We start from the raw sequence: 19,991 nt of genomic DNA, 5'->3' as shown, positions 1-19,991 counted from the left end.
ATAATGTGTTCAGTTCAACTGAATAAAATATATTGAGCTGAATTGTGCTAAACCTGTTTGATGTCTCTGCTAGCTTTTTGCCACTGCTAAACTTTTTACGAAGCTTCATACATGTGTTGGACAAAAATGATGGTATTGGAACCCTTTTATTAAAGGGATATTTCACCACAAAATAAAAATTTACTCACCCTTGTGTTGATCCGAACATGTATAATTGTCTTTTTATCTGTGCAAATCAAAAGGAGATGTTTTGATGCTCTTCTCAATGAAATGCAAGCATAAATATATTTATATTTATTATATCTATTTTTATTCTCCCTGAATTTAATAGGTCTCCGGAAGGACCGCCTCCTGCCCTCCCACCCAAACAGTCCCGGAAGAACCTGAGCCAGCTTATACTGTCCCACTCCCAACAGGACTTGGACAACCACATCAACGAAATGTACGATGTCCCCATAGCAACAGAGAAGACCATGGTAAGAATACATCCACTGACTCACTCGACCCAGACTCTTTGTGCTGCTTTGTTGTTCCTTTTTCCAAAGTTGGCATTAATAGTCCAGCGTCCCTCCCTTCTATGGTACACCGCTGATGTGGTTGCTCTCTCAAAAAGTTATAAAACACTGGGTGGTTTGGTGCACGCAGTTCCTTGCACATAAATCATTTTCACTGCCCAAGTGTGAGTTAATATTTCACATGTTTTTATTTTTATCTGTTAAGATATTTTTTGTCTTTTAAGATAAACACTGCGTTTGTGAAAACTAATAGTAATAAAGCATTTTATGTATGTAGTATTTTTCATACATAAAATGCAGGCCAAAGTGCTTAATTCTTTCATTATATAGTATTAAAAAACAAACAAATACAAAATAAGGATGAAATCAAAAGATTGACATAAATGATTAGAGGCGGAAAAAAAAGCTTTAAAGGGGTCATGACATGAGAAACCAAATTTGCCTTGATCTTTTGGTATATAAGAGGTCTTTGTACCATTAAAACGTCCTGCAAGTTTCATAGCTTAAGACGTCCTCCCCATTATAAACGAATCATTTATTTAATCAAGCTCTAAATACAGCTCGTTCTGGATTCATGGTAAGAAGTGACGTCACGGTACGAAGTGACGTACCAGCGTTTGCATATAGACCGCCTCCAGCACAAGACAACTACGCTTTAAGTGCAAGACAACTACGCTCATTTCGTATCATTGTCGCGCCCGCGCGCTGCGCGCCTCACAAGTGTTCAGTCGACGGACAGCGAGTGGGTCTGTGTACAGGGAAATTACGATGCCACGCAGATGTGCTGTTCCTGGCTGTGGATAAACAACATCTTTGAATGCGCTGCGAAAGATCCAGTCGTCAGAGAAAAATGGATGCACTTTATTTTTTGCGGACGTCTCAGTCACGGCAGTGTTAGTTTAAGCGTTTGTTCTATACATTTGAAGGATGACTGTTTTGAGAACAAATCCCAAAATGATGCTGGCTTTGCCAGAAAACTGTTGCTCAAAGATAAGTCCGTGCCGACTATTCTGGGCTCAACAACGACGACACAAACAAAATACATTATGTAAGTAATGTATTTAAAACTTTAAACTACTTTTTAAATACGCAGAATCCGCAAATGTTCTGGCTGGGGGCGTTAATAATTGATGCATAGGCACTGACGTTAGCCAATCATAACAGTGGGCGTTAACACTGAACTCTTAAAGGGGAAACACCCCCAAAACAGACTGTTTGAATCAGAGGATGAGAAACAGGGTGGGAAAAGGTCATAATTCACTACATTTTAAAAGTTTTTTTGTAAAAAAAACTATAGTAATACTATAATTGCACCTAAGGGAACATAATAATAAAATAAAAAAAAACCTGTCATGACCCCTTTAACAATAAGTGCAGTGACTAAAAGGGTTTCAATGTTTTATTCAAAAGCTAACTAACTAAGATGTCTTCAAAAGCTATTGTGATCGCTTGGAGATTTTGGGGGCTTAATGGCTTATAAGCAGTCTTAAATCAGGTGACGATGCTTTATGTTAGTGTGACAATAAAATAGCTCAAACAATGATTTGAAACATGTTCAGAAACAGACAAAATGTAGGAAGGTGCCAAGTCATACAATGATTTAAAAAACAGATAGAATCCTGTACTTGATAGAAAATCTATGCAAATTAGATCAAACAAATGCAATGTGCTGTTCTAAATGTAAAACTTGAACATAAAAAATGACACTCAAATATTGACTTCATCGGTTTTTTTTCTCTCTCAAATGTTTAGCCCAATGGTGTCATTCCTCATCATGACAATCTTGTCCTGATCAAAATGAAACCGGATGAGAACGGGAGATTTGGGTTTAATGTGAAGGTAACATGCTCAGCATATGTCATTTATTGTAACTGATTGTTGATGATTTAATGATTCCATTGCCTCTTAGAAATCACCTCTCTCCTTCTCTCCTTTTTAGGGTGGCTCTGATCAGAAGATGCCCATTATTGTGTCTCGAGTAGCACCTGGAACATCGGTATGTTTAATAGACTGTTTATTGTTGTAAATACTGTAGTATTATTACCCTTTATAGGGCAGCTGGGAATGAATTAAAGCTGAAGACAAAGAGGAAAGATTAATTGAAGAGTGACCTCTATAGGATTAGCAGTGAACTGCCCTGTGTGTCAATGTTTGGTTTATGTCTGTGTTGAAGGATTTTTGTTGCTTTTTATTCCAAATTGCATATGGCGTTTTCCTAGTTGATATTTCTGACTTGATATGAGAACAGTCCAAATGAAGAATTAAGATCTCATCTGTCATCTAGGGGTAAGTAGGTTGAATCTCATAATTTTCTGTCTGTGTCTCCTCTCCAGGCTGATTTGTGTGTGCCTCGACTGAACGAGGGCGATCAGGTTGTGCTGATCAACGGTCGAGATATTGCCGAGCACACGCATGATCAGGTGGTCATGTTCATCAAGGCCAGCTGTGAGAGCCATTCCGGGGAGCTCCTCCTGTTGGTGCGGCCCAACGGTGAGCACTCACCTGATTAATAAACAAATATTTTGCTGCCTTCAAGTCAAGTTGAAATGACTTCACTACCATACAAAAGTTAGGGGTCCTTACTCTGTAAAAAAAAATATATATATATATTTTTTTTTTACATTTTTGAAAAGTCTCTTAGACTCACCAAGGCTGCATTTATCTGAGTAAAAACGCAATATTGTGAAATAATAATTTAATTTAAAATTGCCAATTTTATGTTAATATATTATAATAAAATGTAATTTATTCCTGTGATGGAAAAGATTAATTTTTTCAGCAGCCGTTACTTCAGTTTTGATCATGATCCTTCAGAAATCATTCTGATATGCTGATTTGGTGCAGAAACATTTGGTATTATTTCTCTAATATTTTGCTGCTTAATATTTTTTGTGGAAACTTTGATAATATTTGTATAGTATTATTTAATGAATAGAATGTTCAAAAGAACTGCATTAATTTTTAAATAGATGTATTCTACAAACAATGTACTCACTTTTGATCAATTCATCCTTGCTGAATAAAAGTATTCATTTATTTTTATAAAGTCTTACTGACCCTAAACTTTTGAATGGTGCACATGAACTATGTAAATAGTGCGGATAACTAGATATTTTTATCGAAACCTCTTTGAATTGGGGCGCGATGATTAAAGCATCATGGATTTCATTGTACGAGTCCATTTTTTTAAAACCAAAATCACTTTAAATTCACACATTATAATTATGATTTCCAAAGACAGCCTTTGATGTGATTCATTCACTTTCTATGGCTTTTGTTGGGGGGAAATTATTTATTGTCCTTTACACGTTGTGGACTTAGCTATCATCACAATAACTGTTTCTCTGTATGTAGCTATCTATGATGTAGTTGAGGAGAAACTGGAGACAGAGCCTGATTTCCAGTACATCCCAGAGAAATCTCCCACAGACCCATCACAGCTGGACCAGGACGCCTGGAGGGACTCGATGCTGCAGTTAAAGGAGGGTCTTAACAATGCTACTATACTAGCCCAGTTTGATGTGAGTTAACAAACTGATTATTGTCATTCTTTTGAGTTCAAACTAAGTTCATGTTTTTTCTTCCATTTTTTTTAGTTGCACAAAATCCAGGTTTCAAGTAATTTGATCTTTACGATCAAATGCTTTTACTACATCAATGATTAAAAAAAGCTGTCTTCTGTTCTCCACAGGAAAAGGCAGTTTAAGCTCATATGCTATTGTTTATCTAAATTGCTAATTTACAGAATGCTCTGAAATCAACAGCAATCAGGGTTATTCAGGATGTGGTCATATCAAAATAACTTCCTATTACTTCCTGTCTTTCATTAGGCAGCTCTAATATCTTCCTGTTAGTGTGTATGGGAATATGTTGATAAAATGTGCAATAAAAAAAAAAAGATAGGATGCATGCTTTTTTTGCTCATTGTGCTTTTATGTGGCCATGCATGGATTAACGCACAAAGCACTGGGTGGAATGTGTCCTTGAAGTGATACATTATTGAAACGCTTGAATTATAGGAGTAAACGGCCATTCGCACAGAATGCATTTTGCATTCCGCTGCACTTCCTTTCTGTTGATTTTATATGTAAACATGCACTAAATGGACATGTTTGACCATTACGCTCACGTCTTTTGCAGCTTCTCGTGCAAGACACAGCGTTCTGAAAATGGCAGAGCTCAAGTTTAAAGTTCAACATTTGAAAAACGTTTTTCTCCACGTTTTCATTCCACTACCCAGCGCCTCATGTGCAAAAACGTGTTCTTTGTGAATGAATATCAGACACAATACTATCAGATATCTGTAGTGTCTGCCCACAGTTCATGTTTTGTAAAGGAAAATATGTATGAAATTTCTGGTCTAATACTTGAAAGTTGAAAGGAAGGCATGAATGCTGAAGGTCATACTTAAATTTTTGTGTCCATTAATGAGTTTTCATTCAATGGGATTTTTGTAGACTGACTGTTTTTGTTTTGTTTTAAAGCAACTGTATCGGAAAAGGCCTGGAATGACAATGTCATGTGCCAAATTACCTCAGAATATTTCCAAAAACCGCTACAGAGACATCTCACCTTGTGAGTATTGCTGCACATGCCTTTGTACTGATAACCAGTGATAAAAAAAATGACTCAGTTTTTGTTGTTTTCTTGTCAGATGATGCTACTAGGGTCATCTTGAAAAGCACAGATGACTACATAAATGCAAATTACATCAATGTGAGTAGCTCATAATTATTCTATTATCTCGCTGCAAACTCAAACGCCCAGCGAAAGATGGACTGTGATTAATAGTCTTTCTTAATGTTGTTCTGTCATGTTGGCAGATGGAAATCCCTGCCTCCCGTCTCATAAACCGCTATATCGCCTGCCAGGGGCCGCTGCCCAACACGTGCCCGGATTTCTGGCAGATGACATGGGAGCAGGGCTCCTCTATGGTAGTCATGCTTACTACTCAGGTTGAACGAGGACGTGTATGTATACCTCTTGATGTTTGACAAAAAAACATGTTTGTCTTTTCTTAACTTTTTGAGCTAACATCATTCAATCCCTTTCTACCGCAGGTGAAGTGCCATCAGTACTGGCCGAACCCCTCAGGTAGCGCTACATACGGCGGCTTTCAGGTTTCCTGCCAGACTGAGGAGGGAAACTCTGCCTTCTTGGTTCGAGATATGACTCTTACTCACATTGAGGTGAGTGTATCACAGATTTGCTTGTTAACAGTCAGTATCATTCTTAATTTGACTTGAACCATATAATGTTGCAGTTCGTAATACAGTTACAAATTGGGGTTTGATTTACTTGCTTAAAGGGATGGTTCATCCAAAAATAAAAATCCTCATTTACTCACCCTCGTGTCATTCTGAACCTGTGTGGCATTGTGTCTTCTGTGGAACACAAAATATATTTTGAAGAAAGTTGGTAACCAAACAGTTTTGGTGCCCATTGACTTCCAGTGTATGGACAGGGAAAAAAAAAACATTTCTCAAAATGTATTATTTTATGTTCCACAGAAGACATAAAGTAACAACATGAGGGTGAGTAAATGTTGACACAATTTAAAAAAAATTTGGTTTGGGTGAACTATCACTTTACGCCAATTTTTATTTGCATTAGGCAATTGGAAAATGTTAGTATTGGACTCTGGGATCTTGTTTGCAGTGTATAATTTGCAATGACACCATTATAACCATGTCATTTTTTGTTTGCTGTTTGGTTGTTTGTGCTGTTAGAGTGGGGAGAGCAGGGAATTGACCCAAATCCAGTACCTGGCGTGGCCTGATCACGGTGTACCAGATGACTCAACGGACTTCCTGGATTTCGTGGCTCTGGTCCGGAATAAACGAGCTGGGAAGGACGAGCCAGTTGTGGTCCACTGCAGGTATTTCATATATCTATATCACAAAGTAGTTTTTAAATGTAGCTATCCAAAGAGAATCACAGTGTAATCAAGTTTTTCCTCTCTCCCTCCCTCTGCTTCGTCCCAGTGCTGGGATTGGCCGGACGGGAGTTCTCATCACCATGGAGACGGCAATGTGTCTGATGGAGTGCAGTCAGCCGGTGTATCCGTTAGACATTGTGAGAATCATGCGGGATCAGAGGGCCATGATGATTCAGACGCCTGTAAGTCCCACCTACCCTCTTTTGTCCTGTCATATCCCCCATCAGTCATCAATTAAGGGTTTATCATTGGCTTTCTGTCTTAATTTGCTGGGACATGGCTGAATACTGCACAGCCAATGATGACATGTTAAATAAACAAAAAAATAATAATTTGAAGTGACATTTTCACTGACATTTAAAATGCAGCTAGCTACAGGCCGTGAGGTTTTCACACATAATGTGAATAAGAGTTGCTGTAGCAGGGGGTCTTGTCCAGGCTGGGACTCTCAGAGCTTGAGACAATGATTCAGCTGTGATTTCAGACTGATACATGAATGAGGCCTGTCTGCCCAGAGGCTGCTGACCATGAGACCACACTAATTAGACAACAGGAAGAAGAAAGGGCTGATGCTCAGTGAAAACACTTGTGCTCTACATGCCCACTCTGTTCTTTTTATTAGCGGTGTGTTGCTAAAGCATCGCTCTTTCTGTTGCTCATACACTACCGTTTAAACGTTTGGGGTCAGAAAGAAAATTTAAAAATTATCATTAATTTTATTCATATTCGAATGATTTCTGAAGGATCATGTGGCAGTGTAGACTGGAATAATGGCAGCTTAAAAATTTAGCTTTGCCATCACAGGAATAAATGAAAAAAAATTTATATATTAAAATAGAAAACTATTATTTTAAGTTGTAATAACATTAATATAACGGCATTATTACTATTTTTACTGGATTTATGTTTGATCAATTCAGTCTTGCTGTGCAAGAGATAAGACATTTAAAAAAAAAAAACGTAGTGTACACAAGGTTGGAGTTTTGAACAAATTATTTATGTTTATGTGCTGTTTCTTCTCTGCCTTCACTTGGTGGACAATACATTGGTTTAAACACTTATTTTGATGGAGGGACCCGAGAAATATATTTGTGATTGTCCACATCTTATCGTTTGTTTTAACATACAAAAAATGTCCACGGTGGCTCTACTGTATATGCATTCTTCCATCTTGCTTTCTCTCTCTTTCTTTCTCTCTCTCTCACACACACACACAGACACAGTCCATGAATTATGCTCTCATCCCAGTTTCAAATACTACCGTCACGCTTGGCTGCACTTGCTTGATAGACTGACTCATCTTCCATTCACTGTGACTTCCCCTCTGTTCTCTGTCTTCTCAGAGCCAGTTCAAGTTTGTGTGCGAGGCCATACTGAAGGTTTACGAGGAGGGCCTGGTGAAACCGCTCAAGTCCACGCTGTACGAATCCACCTAATGCGATGCCAGCTTTTCCTGAAAATGATGCTGAAATTCACTGACAGGATCTTCTCCATGTGATGATATCGCAGCTTCACGACAGAGCGACGGAGAAGTATCTCGAGCCAGGAACACATGACATAAACAAAGCACTGCTGCACTTTATGCTGGCAAATAGACTATATGCCAAGCTTTAATGAGGAGAGAAAGAAAGGACAAAAAATTAAATCTAACAAAGGTGAATTAGGTACTTGTTGGGACTTTGAGCGTTCAGGGTTTTGACAAATATATATGTTAATAATGAAAATAGTAAAGAGATTGCTGGTGCCATATGTAAGTGTGTAAGGGCAGGCCCATGAATGAATGAGAGTTTTTATATATGGTCACCTATTATTTTGAGACAAACAACACCCACAAAACACTCACATCCAGGCCTGTGCTGCAGATTATTAATTGTATTTTTTTTTTAGGAATATTTATTGTTTTAGTTTAAAAATGTTGAGCCCTGTTCATGCAACATAACTAACTACTTACAAATCAAAATTCGTATTTCTTATGACAATGATATTTTTTTCTGTTAGCTGTCAAACTAAAATGCTCTCAACAAGGACTTTAAAGCACTTTGCTTTACTGCTGTGATGCAAAATATCAGTTCAGCCTCTCATGCAGATTTTAAAGGAATAATTCATCCAAAAATGAAAATATTTTGATTTACTCACCCTTGTGTCTTTCAAAACCCATATGTTCTTTTGTCAATGGAACAAATGTTTTGAGAAATGTTCATGCTGCTCATTTTCATACAATGAAAGCCTACAAGAAAAAACAAAACATATTTACATCTTCTGATGCCACACAGTAGCTTTGAGTGAGGAAAAGACTGAAATGTAACTTTAATTACTGAAAATATTCCTCCCAGGTAGTAGTTGACACAATTAGTTATGTAATGCAAGAATCAGTGAGACTGTTGAATATTAAATTCAGGGCCAGAAATTCACATATGGAAGATTCTTTTAAAATGCAATTGATTCTTTTCATAAAATATTTAAAATTCACACTGCTGTTTAGTTGAAGGAAGAATGCCATTCAGAAATGTGATCTTTCCAGAAGCAAACATTCCCTCAAGATGAACTACCTTCTCATTTTAAAATCAGATATTCTATTAACCCTTTCGCACGTACGATCACACCGGTGTGATCAGTCTTGGCTGGTCCCTGGAGCGTACGATCACACCGGTGTGATTAGAACAGTCAGCGCATCACGTGATCAACTGCTAAATTCAAATGTGCTTTCGCGCGTTGGCTGGCGCTGAGCCAGAGATGGACGTGCTCGCGCTTGTCATATATCACAACTATTCAGTGTTTTCAACCACATAATGTTTATTTTAGGTTTCAGGCATTTAAAATCACATAAGTACTAGCAAACCAATGAATTTGAGTTTGTAAAATACACACAGATGTCTATGGAAGCGGCAATAATAATCCTTTCCATTATAATAAGACGACACGTTGTATTCATATCAGATGCACAATGTGTAAGTAGCTTTACATGTCACCCTATTCTTCTCCCAGTTAACCTGCCACTTACTTTCATGTATTTCGTGAGAAGTGGATGAATTGACGTGTTGTTAATCCAACAGACCTGTGGCACAAACTAACATGGCGCCGCCCATCGCGCATACAGCTCAACTAACGCGATCATTATAAAAGTGTTTAAACAACCAAACACATCCACATGCACATATTTGACAATCGGAATATCTGTTTCATGCTACATCTAACATATTTTTGAATATTTTGAACCAAAAAGAGAAAATTACATAAAAGCAGATCATCATTCATTCAGTGCTGTGTTGTGTTTGCGCTGTGTCACGTGACAAGCAATGACGCGTCACCATGGAAACGATAAAGTGACAGGTTCTAAATAACGGTCACCTTGAAAAACTCACGCTGGGGGGTCAGTTAGAATATTTTAAACTTACGTGTGAAAGGGTTAAAGGTATTAGTATCCCATGTAGTTGATGTAATATCTATGTGTTGCTTTTTGTTTTGTTGTTGAATCTGAACGTTACACACCACAGTGTGTCAAATGCAGTACTGTGCTGGGGGATCAGATTGGAGTTTGTTTATGGTTGACCTGTTTATTTCTTGTAGCAGACTGCACATGCAGAATATCCCTGCAACATTAGCCAGCTGAGAGTGTGTCCAGTATGTGTTATTACTGTATGTTTCTGCTGTCTATGTGTGTAAGTGTGTTTTATAATACTGTTAGTGTGAATGTAATAGCCCAAATCACATGTTCAGGTTTTCTCTAGGCCTGGTTCAACACATTAGAGCTGGTGCCTGGTACAGACGATGATTTTATTTAATTTAGCCCTAGTTTTATTGAACAGTCTTATGTTTAGAATCCATCAAATCCAACATTGGCATTGACTTTGACAAAATAGCAATGGCTTCTCGTGCTAAGATGTTGCTGTTTGAGAGTTTAGGGAACACGATGTCTGCTAAATGAATTGTGCGACTCATTGCCCAGTTTCACAGGATGCCTGTAGTTGAAAATGCCTTTACTCTTTGTAAGGTACTATCTACTTTTACAGTCACTCATTTGTCATTTCTCTGTGGTCATGCTTGCTGGAAAACCTTGGTTTTAAGACCAAATAATTCCCTTCTATGCTCAACAGGTTACAGGTTTTACCAAAAGACATTTAATACAGGAATGCGACATGCAATTTGGGAGAAACTACACGCCTCCTGTCTTGTGGGAAAGACAGCACTTTTTCAACAAAGATGTACAATTGTAGACTGGTGTTAACGTTTATTTGCTGCAAATAACAAGGTCAAGTTGTGCCACTTGTCCATTTTTATGAAAATATTATAGTGTACATACGATGTTGTATATTAAAAAGAAAGTCTTTAAAATAAAATATGGTGTGTGATCTGGGTCATTTTTGCATTAAATGTATTCTGTTTTTTGTACTTTGCATATTTGTACATTTTAATTCCTTTGATTTTTGGCAGGGAGGAGAGTTTCTAATGTTACAGCAGTTTCGAGCCCTCAGTAACCAGTGGGTGGTGCTGTTGGAAAAACTAAAAACAGAGCACCTGCAAGCACCTGATAGTTTGAGGGTGTTACTCATCTTTGCTAGAGAATAGGGATTTTTCAAGTTATAATAATATCTGCAAATTATACATTTCCAATCCATTCTATACATGTTTTAAATAAATACAGTAAATGTCAAAAGTTTAGAAAGTTATTTTTTTTATGTTTTTTTTTTTTTGGGGGGGGGGGGGGGGGGGGGGGGGTCTCTTATTCTCCCCTAAGCTGCATTTATTTATAATAAAAAAAATACTGTGAAATATTACAATTTAAATATATATATATATATATATATATATAAAGATGTCATGTGTTCCTGTGATGGTAATGCAGAATTTTCAGCATCATTATTCCAGTCTTCGGTGTCAAAATCATTCAGATATGCTGATTTGCTGCTCAAGAAACATTTATTATTATCAATGTTGAAAATAGTTTTTGCTGCTTAACATTTTTGTGGAAACAATGATACCATTCAAACATTTGTGGACCTGTGATAAGATAAAAAAATAAAAACTTTTATTCATCAAGGAATTTGATCATTAAATACAAACCAAAATACAAATTAATTATATTTAATAAATTGACATAAATGCTGTTCATTGAACTTCCTATTCATCAAATAATCCTGAAAAAAGTACCACCATTTTCACACAAAAACAAATAAAAAATGTAAGCCACAAAAACGTGCAACATTGATAATAATCATCAAAGGTGAACAAAGTACACAACTTCCTTGAGTGAAAGTACAGATATTACTGGTCAAGTATTACTCTACAAGTAAAGGTTGTAAGGACCGATTTTTACTTAAGTAAAAGTACAGAAGTAGTCATTTTTAAAATTAATTAAGCATCAAAAGTAAAAGGTAAATGTCAATGTTTATTATTGTTGCATTTTTGTGTGCAGCCTAATACTTACAGTACCTTATCTGAATCTATGCCTGCCTACCTACCCTCATATCAATATCAAATTTATTTCTAGAACACAGTTCCAGTACTGGGATTGAATGTGAGATTGAATAAGTGCACTCAATAATGTCCACAAAGTTTTTTGGCTAATGAATATGTGAGCCTTACTGTTATCTATGAGCAAGTGTGCTCGAAAACAATGACAAAATTCACATTTAGAAGACCAACCCATAACATTGAAAATGAAAATCATGGTTGATGTCAGAATCCAACGTCAGATTGACGTTAATCTCCAACATTGGATTGGACACTGGACAGACGTTGTATTGTGGTTGAAAATTAAAATCGGGTTGACGTCAGAACCCGACGTCGGGTTCAGACGTCAAACAGACGTTGGGTTCTGATATCAATCAGACTTTCATTTCCAACCAAAATGCAACCCCTGCAACCAGAATCATCTCTGGCATTACTACTTTCTAAAGGACCTTGACAGAAATGTAGTGGAGTAAAAAGTATGATAGCCTAATTGTCTTTCAAATGTAGTGAAGTTAAAGTAAAAAGTTTCCAGAAAAAATAATACTCAAGTAAATTACAGATACTCAACAAGTGTAGCCTACTTAAAGGGATAGTTCACTTATTTAGTTCAATTAAATAGTTCAATTAAATGTTGGTATGTTTTAGCTTACCTCAAGGGCATCCAAGATGTAGGTGTCTTTGTTTCCGCAGTAGTTAAAATTGTGTACTTTTAGGTCAAACCGTTCTTGTCTGTCAGTCATATAATGCAGGTCTATGGTCACCACCTCGAAGAGCATGCACAGAGAAGTCCAAATTAAACAATTCCCCATCGTAAGTACACATTGATGGCCTAAGACACGAAACGAGTGGTTTGTGTGAGAAAACTAACAGTAGCCTATTTATATAGTTTTTACCTCTTGTATACAACCACGTCCAAGTGATCTGAGGGCGTGCGCGCATCCTGGGATGTGACGTGTGCGCGCGTTCTGGCTCAGTCTGCGGACTAATACATACATATGTAAATACCGTTCGTTTTCTCACACAAACCACTCGTTTCGTGTCTTAGGCCATCAATGTGTACTTACGATGGGGAATTGTTTAATTTGGACTTCTCTGTGCATGCTCTTCGAGGTGGTGACCATAGACCTGCATTATATGACTGACAGACAAGAACGGTTTGACCTAAAAGTACACAATTTTAACTACTGCGGAAACAAAGACACCTACATCTTGGATGCCCTTGAGGTAAGCTAAAACATACCAAGTTTTTATTTAAAAGTGAACTATACCTTTAAGTACAGCACTCAAGTAGCTACTCCACCTCTGATAATAATACAAATGTAACAAATGTTTCCTGACTGAGTACCAAATCAAAGAGCTCTGAAGGATCGTGTGACACTGGACTGGGGTGTATTCAGAAATTATCATCACAATTATCAAAATTCAGAATTATCATCACAGGGAAAAAATACATTTTAAAATATATATTCAAATAGAAAATAGGTCTTTTGGTTTGTGATAACATTTATTTCGCAATATCACTGTTTATTTGCTGTATTTTATCAAATAAACGCAGCCTCTGAGCATAAAAGATTTCTTTCAAAAACATTATTTTGGTAATCATTCAGTACCAGGCTTTTACAAGCTGACCACTTTACTATGTACCACTACAGTACCTTTTTACAAGGGAGATAAGATCCGTTAAAGTCCTGAGAGAAATCGGCAGAACACCTTCCCTTTAAATGTAAATCCACTTTTAAGGATTTACGTGACGTCATTTCCTGAGGTGAAAACAGCCACCCCACATCCCACAATCTTTCGGAGCAGGGAGAAGAATATCAGTTACACTTATCTAAAAAACAAGAAAGAAGAAAGGGTGGCTGTGCCACACGGTGGCTTAGAAGATGGATATTTCAAAGCACAGAGTTGTTTGTTGATAAAAGCCGATGCTAGAGGACTCTTTCATTGGCGGAATATTCATCAATCTGCTGTAAGTATAGCTTTTGTCTTTGGTCTGACTGAGGATCAACAAGTGGATTCGCGCCGCTAGCGCGCGAGCGTCTCGACTGCGTTTATCCCTGGGGGTGCGCGCGATATATATCGGAACAAAATTAGATTAATCACCGGTGTATAGCCGTATTTTGATTTCTAGCTGTCTGTGCCAATAAATAGCTAGTTTTTAGATAGTTACGCCGTTAAATGTCAGTTAGGTGCAGTATTTCTTGCGCAAACAGGTGTCAGTGGAGTTCAGTCATCAGCGCGTGATCCGTGAGCTGCTTGCTACAATATTGATCGAAACATGAAATAGTTTGGATATTGCGCGTGCACGCATGAGAGCAGCGTTAAACGTTTGACGTTTTATCCGCTGTTATTTTTAACGTCGTCGCCGTTGTTTTCTTAAAAGGTACTTCAGTGTTGATAAACCCCGTGTGATTTGAAGACAAAGTAATGAATAACTTGTAGGAACTGGAAAGAACCGATCACTGTCTAAGTAACACTTAATGATATTTTGCTGTAAGGTTAATCAGGAGATTTTAAGTATAATATATTTAGTAGCCTACAATTAGTACAGCTGCAGTTGTAGTTACTCTCTAAATATCTTAGACCATTATTATAAATTATACCATCGTTTAATTCATAGAAATTATATTCTCATTGACATAACCATGGTAAGAAGACGTTGATGTTTTTTCTTGTGATGTTTTTTTTCTTATTACAAATTACTCAGTTAAATAATAGTTACTGTACACAATTCTACACAAAAGCTGAAGTGAATTTTCATTATGAAATAAGGTGCCAGCTATGATTTTAATACAGTCTTAGTTTATATAGCTACTTATTAACCATAGTTTTACTGTGGTAAGAATAATTTCACAGAGGTTGGCCTGAGTATAACTGAAATGGTCTTTCTTTCAGACTGGACTAACAAATCTTCCTGAATATGCTGAGCTTCCTGCGCAGGACTCTGGGCCGGCGGTCCATCCGCAAACATGCAGAGAAAGCTCGACTCCGGGAAGCCCAGCGAGCCACAACGCACATCCCTGCTGCTGGAGATGCCAAGTCCATCATCACCTGCCGAGTTTCTTTGTTAGATGGCACAGATGTCAGTGTTGACTTGCCGGTGAGTAGACTAATGCACAAGTGTTGCACAGTGTTTGGTTGACTATGGTTTTCATAAACAGATCTGTTTTTTTTAGTCAGTTTCAGTGTTCTGCCCAGTTGTACTTTTTTTTTTTTTATCGAGTTGTGAAGTGTTTTTCTTGAGAAGCTCAAGGTTGAATCGGCATCAGTTTTCAGCCTGTACTTTAACAGATACTCCAGACAGTATGCCAGAGAGAAAGCTCTCCATTGTTCGTTGCTGTTTGAGGCTGAAAAACCTGAGAGAGTGAAACTAGACATCACTGTTTATTGACTACAGATGTGCTTAGCACTTGTTACTTGACAAATGAGTCTTAACTCTCAACTTTGGAATTGTTAAGATTAGGAATTCCTTCAAAGAAGCTCTTTTACTCATCACATCCACTTAAAACGTATTTGTGCTAAACACTCATAATTTGTTTTCAGGACCATTTCCACCCACAACCTGATGCTTTTCATTGAACAGGTTGTTTTTGCTGTTGTGTCTTTATCACTTTACACTGTCTTAGTGTGTGAAATGAGAAGCTGTGTTCAAGCTGAGGGTTTACGGCCATTTTTCCTACAAGTGCATCTTGACAGAATAAAGCCTATATTGTATCATATTTGATGCAAAAAATCTTGTTATCAATGAAGCTCTGTGCTGTGCAATGAATCACTTATTGACATTGTGTTTATACTTCGTTGGTTATAATGAAAGGATCACAAGCTGGCAAAACTTGCGCTGAACAAAAAAAACACCATTTTGACTACCGGTAATTTAAATTGGCCATTGCGTTTACGCGCTCAACAGTTATGTCTGTGATTAGCTACAAAGCTAAACGCTGCAAAAACACATTGCAAATAGAAACCTTTGACACTCTTCATAGAGTGCTTACACAAATAATCAGTGGTACTGGTTCTTCAGAATGGCAGGTATTGTCATATTATCATCAAATTAATCTTTGGTGGGACAAAGATTAATTTTGGTGGTTGCCAAAATATTTTTTTAAATGCAGAAAACCCCTTGATTCTATCGTCAGATTGATAGTCTTTTTTTCTTTCTTTTTTTTTGTATCAATCTAAAAATGTCTACATTTAGTTTGTGGTGCACGTCTTTTTGCTGTGAAATCTTACATTTTTATAAAGTAAACATAATAACTTTTATATTGTTATTAATATTTCAAGATAAACATTTAATGGACTGAAGAGGTTTGCTTGATTACCCATACATCCTTTTTTAGAAAAATTGTTAACTTGTGAATCAAATATGATCCAAAAGGCTTTTGAGGAATCTTTATTTATAGGCCTACATCTCTCAACCTTCTTTGTATTTCATTGCATACGTTTTGCCCCCAAAAAATATAACTAGAGAGCTTTTCTCATAAAAACTAACCATTTCTATATTATATAGTGACAACTGATATTTATAATAAGTAGTCTGCTATACTGTAACTGTTATAAAAATCGAATTGATTTACAAGCTATCAGACATTTATCTTACTTTTGGATAATATTTGATTTGAATTGCATATTTTTGCTCAGTTTGGGCCGTTTTGTTCGTCATTGAGTGTGATATTAACACTAGCTATAAAGGCCAGGGTGACCACCTGGTCATTTCTGTTGCTGGTCAGCAGATGTGATTTTTGCGTAACAATGCAGGACACCTGGGCGAACGATAACTTATTAGTGACGCTGGATGATAATATTCTTTAAGTCACCAAAAAGCTGCAACAAACGATTAATTTGATAATCGATTAAACTAATGATAATTGGAACGATTAATTGACTAATCAATTATTTCACTGATTAGGCTAATCAGTAGGCTTTGATCGATTATTCCCCTTTTGCAGTTAGTTACAATATTGAGTTTATACCTACCAGCATTTTAACTACCAGTAATAAAACAAGCAAATCACCTCAGTTTTGTAAAATTTATTTTATATGAATTTTGAGCCTACTGAACAGACCAATCTCCTTCAGGTTTTCTTTCCTCAAAGTCATCAATAGTCCAACTGTTAAAATGAGTGGTATTGTGTTTTTATTAAGTCTGGAAATAGTTTTTTTTTTTTTTTTTTGTAAAAATATGAATATGTAATATTGTGCATGTTCTTTTAGAAAAAATGCTCCTCTATTTCTTTTTTTATTATTAACTATCGAGTTTATGGTCACTGAATGGTTTTCCTGAGGTAAAGGTAACATTCTGTGACATTGTTTACAAGCTGATTTATTGACGTCTTTCTGAGGTTGAAACACCGATTAAGTGACCACATGAGAGATGATTAATTTCAGTTGTACTGTAACTTTCAATATACTTTCTGATGTTTGTTCATGTTTATTTCGTGCTGTAATAGTAAAGAGGAAGAGATGAAAGGTTCACGACACATGCCGCTTGAACTGCTACAGTGATCTGTGACTGTCACGCCACATTAAAGAGCGCCAAAACCACGTATTGTTTGAATTCTGTAGCAAAATTGACAGATTTTTAAAAGCTGAGACTTTATTTGATATCAAAAGTAACCTGCTCTGTCTTATCTGTCGGCGCGTTGTCTGTGTCCTCTTTGCTCTGCAATGTATCTTACACTGTATTCCACAACAAAAATATTTGTCAACACTTTATTTTTTTTCTCTCTCGATAATGTCGACTAATCGTTTCAGCCCTGGTAACATGGGGTCATTGGACTGTGTGGCAGAGTCCTGCAAGGGACCTGTTTGTTTGGTAAAACCATACCTGTCCCGACCCGTTTGACATAAAGGCCGCGACCCGAAGAGTACCCGCATTAAATCTACTGCATCAGGTAGACAATAATTATTTATTTTCTCATGTAACAAGCAATCAAACCAACATTAGGCATTCTGAGTTGATGCATTTAAGAAAAATAGACATGCAGCCCAACATTGTAATAATTAAAAGAAAAAAGGATGAGAACGTGCATCCGTCATGTAAACAATACAAAACGTTTGCCTATATGTGAACAATCTGCCCATACAGGCTAATGTGCATAAGTCAAATAATAGGCTATACAGACGCTTAGGGGTCTCCATAAATTAAAAGGACATGTAGCCAAATATGAGCCTTTTCTGTCATATAATACCAGGGATATTTTAGCGGATTCACTCTGCATTTAAATGTGCGAATAGATTATATACAAAAAGTGAGCAATAAGCGCTCCCTTAATGACTGAAGCTGTCAATCACTTCAGTTGCAGGGCGCAAACGCCAGCGTTCAACGCTGCAAATCGATTTGTAATTAGAAACCTTTAACGGTCTTCAGAGACTACGGAGTGTGAACACAAATAAGCATAGGACCGTCTGAAAGCAGCTGCCTATCAAGTGGGTACCGAATTGAGTCAAAATATTCTTAGCTATTGGACCTGCAGTCCGCCCGTGCCTATTGATTCCCGACCACAAATGACAATCTAAATATTATTCCACCCGTCACATCAAATATTAGCGGTTCAACCGTCCCGCTTGCAGGACTCTGCTGTGGACAGCGAATGACTTGATCCCCTCAGCTTCTTAATGCCTTTGTTTACGCTGTGGTTGAGCCTCTGGCAGGATTTTCTCTGACCTCCACCTGAATGTGTTAGGTATGATGTATGACTGAGTCTGTTGTTATATTCAGTTTATTGCATTTCTCATCTCCATTCCTAACTAAATTTCAGTATTTCCACTGACTGATGTTTTAGTGCATTTTAGTTGTTTGTGTTAATGTGTGGTACCTGTATTACTGTATAATAAATTTGGTTTAAGTTCCCTTGGGATTTCATCTGTTGTTATTTTAATTGCGTAAACTACCGGTACCCATATTTTAAAATAACCATAGTGATCTTGCACCAATAATAATTACCGGTACTAATTGTCTGTGGTTTGCAACCCTTTACTCTTCTTTCTGAATGCAACATAGTGTGGTCATGTCTCAAAATTGCTGTTTTTGCTAAACTGTTTTTAGACTTTTTATTTTATTTTAATTTTTTGTCCGTTATTGCACACTGTGTACATGTAAGGATTTGGAGCTCATTTACGGTTGAGGTCAGCTTATATTAAATGCTTATATAATATATTATATTTTGAGGCATCAATTTTAGTCACTTATGTGGTCTTGCTCCCAAAGATTTAATTGTTACATTACATTTGTATTTATTAATGCAGTGAGGAAGGCCTAATAGATGCTAGCTGTTTACTGAAGGCACTGGGTTTTGTTCATCCGTCTGATAAGGATCACTGCGATCTCTGGGCTGGTCACTGTAGATTACTAATGGTGGCCTCTTTGAGGCTTGGCAAGGAAATAATCATTTCAAGTGGGATTCACATGCCATAGGCCAGTAGTTAACTCTAAGATCTTAATCTGCCTTTTTTTTCTTTGTTCTTATTTGAGATAGTTGGCACTACTTTTTTTGTTGTTGTTTTAAAGATTCCCTCTGATCTGTCATACACAAGGGAATGATGAGCATAAACTGAACTAGTGGTGACTGATAAACTAGAGGATCTTGATCTGTTTCAAACTTCCTAACCAAGAGTAAACAAACCCCATTAAATGAGCAGATTCATTCCAGTGTAAAAAACAAACTAAGGAATAGCGAAAGTTATCAATTTATTCAACCTCATGCTTTTCCAAATGCATACAGTATGACTTATGATTAACGCAATATGTGGATGTTTTTTTGTTTTTTTTGGCAGAACATTAATGCTAAACTTTTCCACAACGAATAGGCTTGCTAAGCTTTTAAAAAATAATTTGTTTTAAAACTTGAATTGTTGTTTTTAAAGACTGATATTTTCTGGTCTCCTCTTCACACAAATTAAGCACCAACGTACAAAAGACAAGCCGCTGCTTCTCTCTAGACAGAGACAACAAACCTATTCTATAATACTCTGCTTCTGAGAAAGAAGAGACATAAATATCTTTACAGTTCGCAAGCTGCACAAACATGCAATGACCATCTGGTGCATCTCCAAGGAAAAGCCTTTCAAACAGTCTCCCTGGATACCCA

At 37.0% G+C, this 19,991-nt stretch overlaps 2 protein-coding genes across 6 annotated transcripts in view; both read left to right on the top strand.

The window, feature by feature from the left end:
- ptpn4a (protein tyrosine phosphatase non-receptor type 4a) overlaps nt 1-9,857 on the top strand; it is a 52,390-nt gene extending 42,533 nt beyond the window's left edge. Inside the window, exons 16-27 of the mRNA XM_079619385.1 lie at nt 332-476; nt 2,268-2,354; nt 2,455-2,511; nt 2,849-3,005; nt 3,870-4,036; nt 5,000-5,090; nt 5,170-5,231; nt 5,339-5,485; nt 5,576-5,704; nt 6,245-6,393; nt 6,500-6,635; nt 7,797-9,857. Coding sequence (XP_079475511.1) covers nt 332-476; nt 2,268-2,354; nt 2,455-2,511; nt 2,849-3,005; nt 3,870-4,036; nt 5,000-5,090; nt 5,170-5,231; nt 5,339-5,485; nt 5,576-5,704; nt 6,245-6,393; nt 6,500-6,635; nt 7,797-7,889 — 1,420 coding nt within the window. The 3' untranslated portion in view covers nt 7,890-9,857. The remainder of the gene's footprint in view (nt 1-331; nt 477-2,267; nt 2,355-2,454; nt 2,512-2,848; nt 3,006-3,869; nt 4,037-4,999; nt 5,091-5,169; nt 5,232-5,338; nt 5,486-5,575; nt 5,705-6,244; nt 6,394-6,499; nt 6,636-7,796) is intronic.
- A 3,792-nt stretch (nt 9,858-13,649) lies between these two features.
- Nucleotides 13,650-19,991, top strand: part of epb41l5 (erythrocyte membrane protein band 4.1 like 5) — a 33,466-nt gene continuing 27,124 nt past the window's right edge. For 4 of the 5 annotated variants that reach the window (XM_079619548.1, XM_079619546.1, XM_079619549.1 and 1 more), the window contains exons 1-2: nt 13,654-13,873; nt 14,800-15,004. In XM_079619548.1, the coding sequence (XP_079475674.1) occupies nt 14,825-15,004 (180 nt within the window). In that variant the 5' untranslated portion in view covers nt 13,654-13,873; nt 14,800-14,824. Of the gene's footprint in view, nt 13,874-14,799; nt 15,005-19,991 lie in introns of all 5 variants that reach the window. The other variant, XM_079619545.1, reaches the window with a different exon arrangement.

This window comes from Phoxinus phoxinus (genome assembly GCF_949152265.1).
Source record: "Phoxinus phoxinus genome assembly, chromosome: 7".
NCBI lineage: Eukaryota > Metazoa > Chordata > Actinopteri > Cypriniformes > Leuciscidae > Phoxinus > Phoxinus phoxinus.
This window is presented reverse-complemented; position numbering and strand designations above follow the sequence as displayed.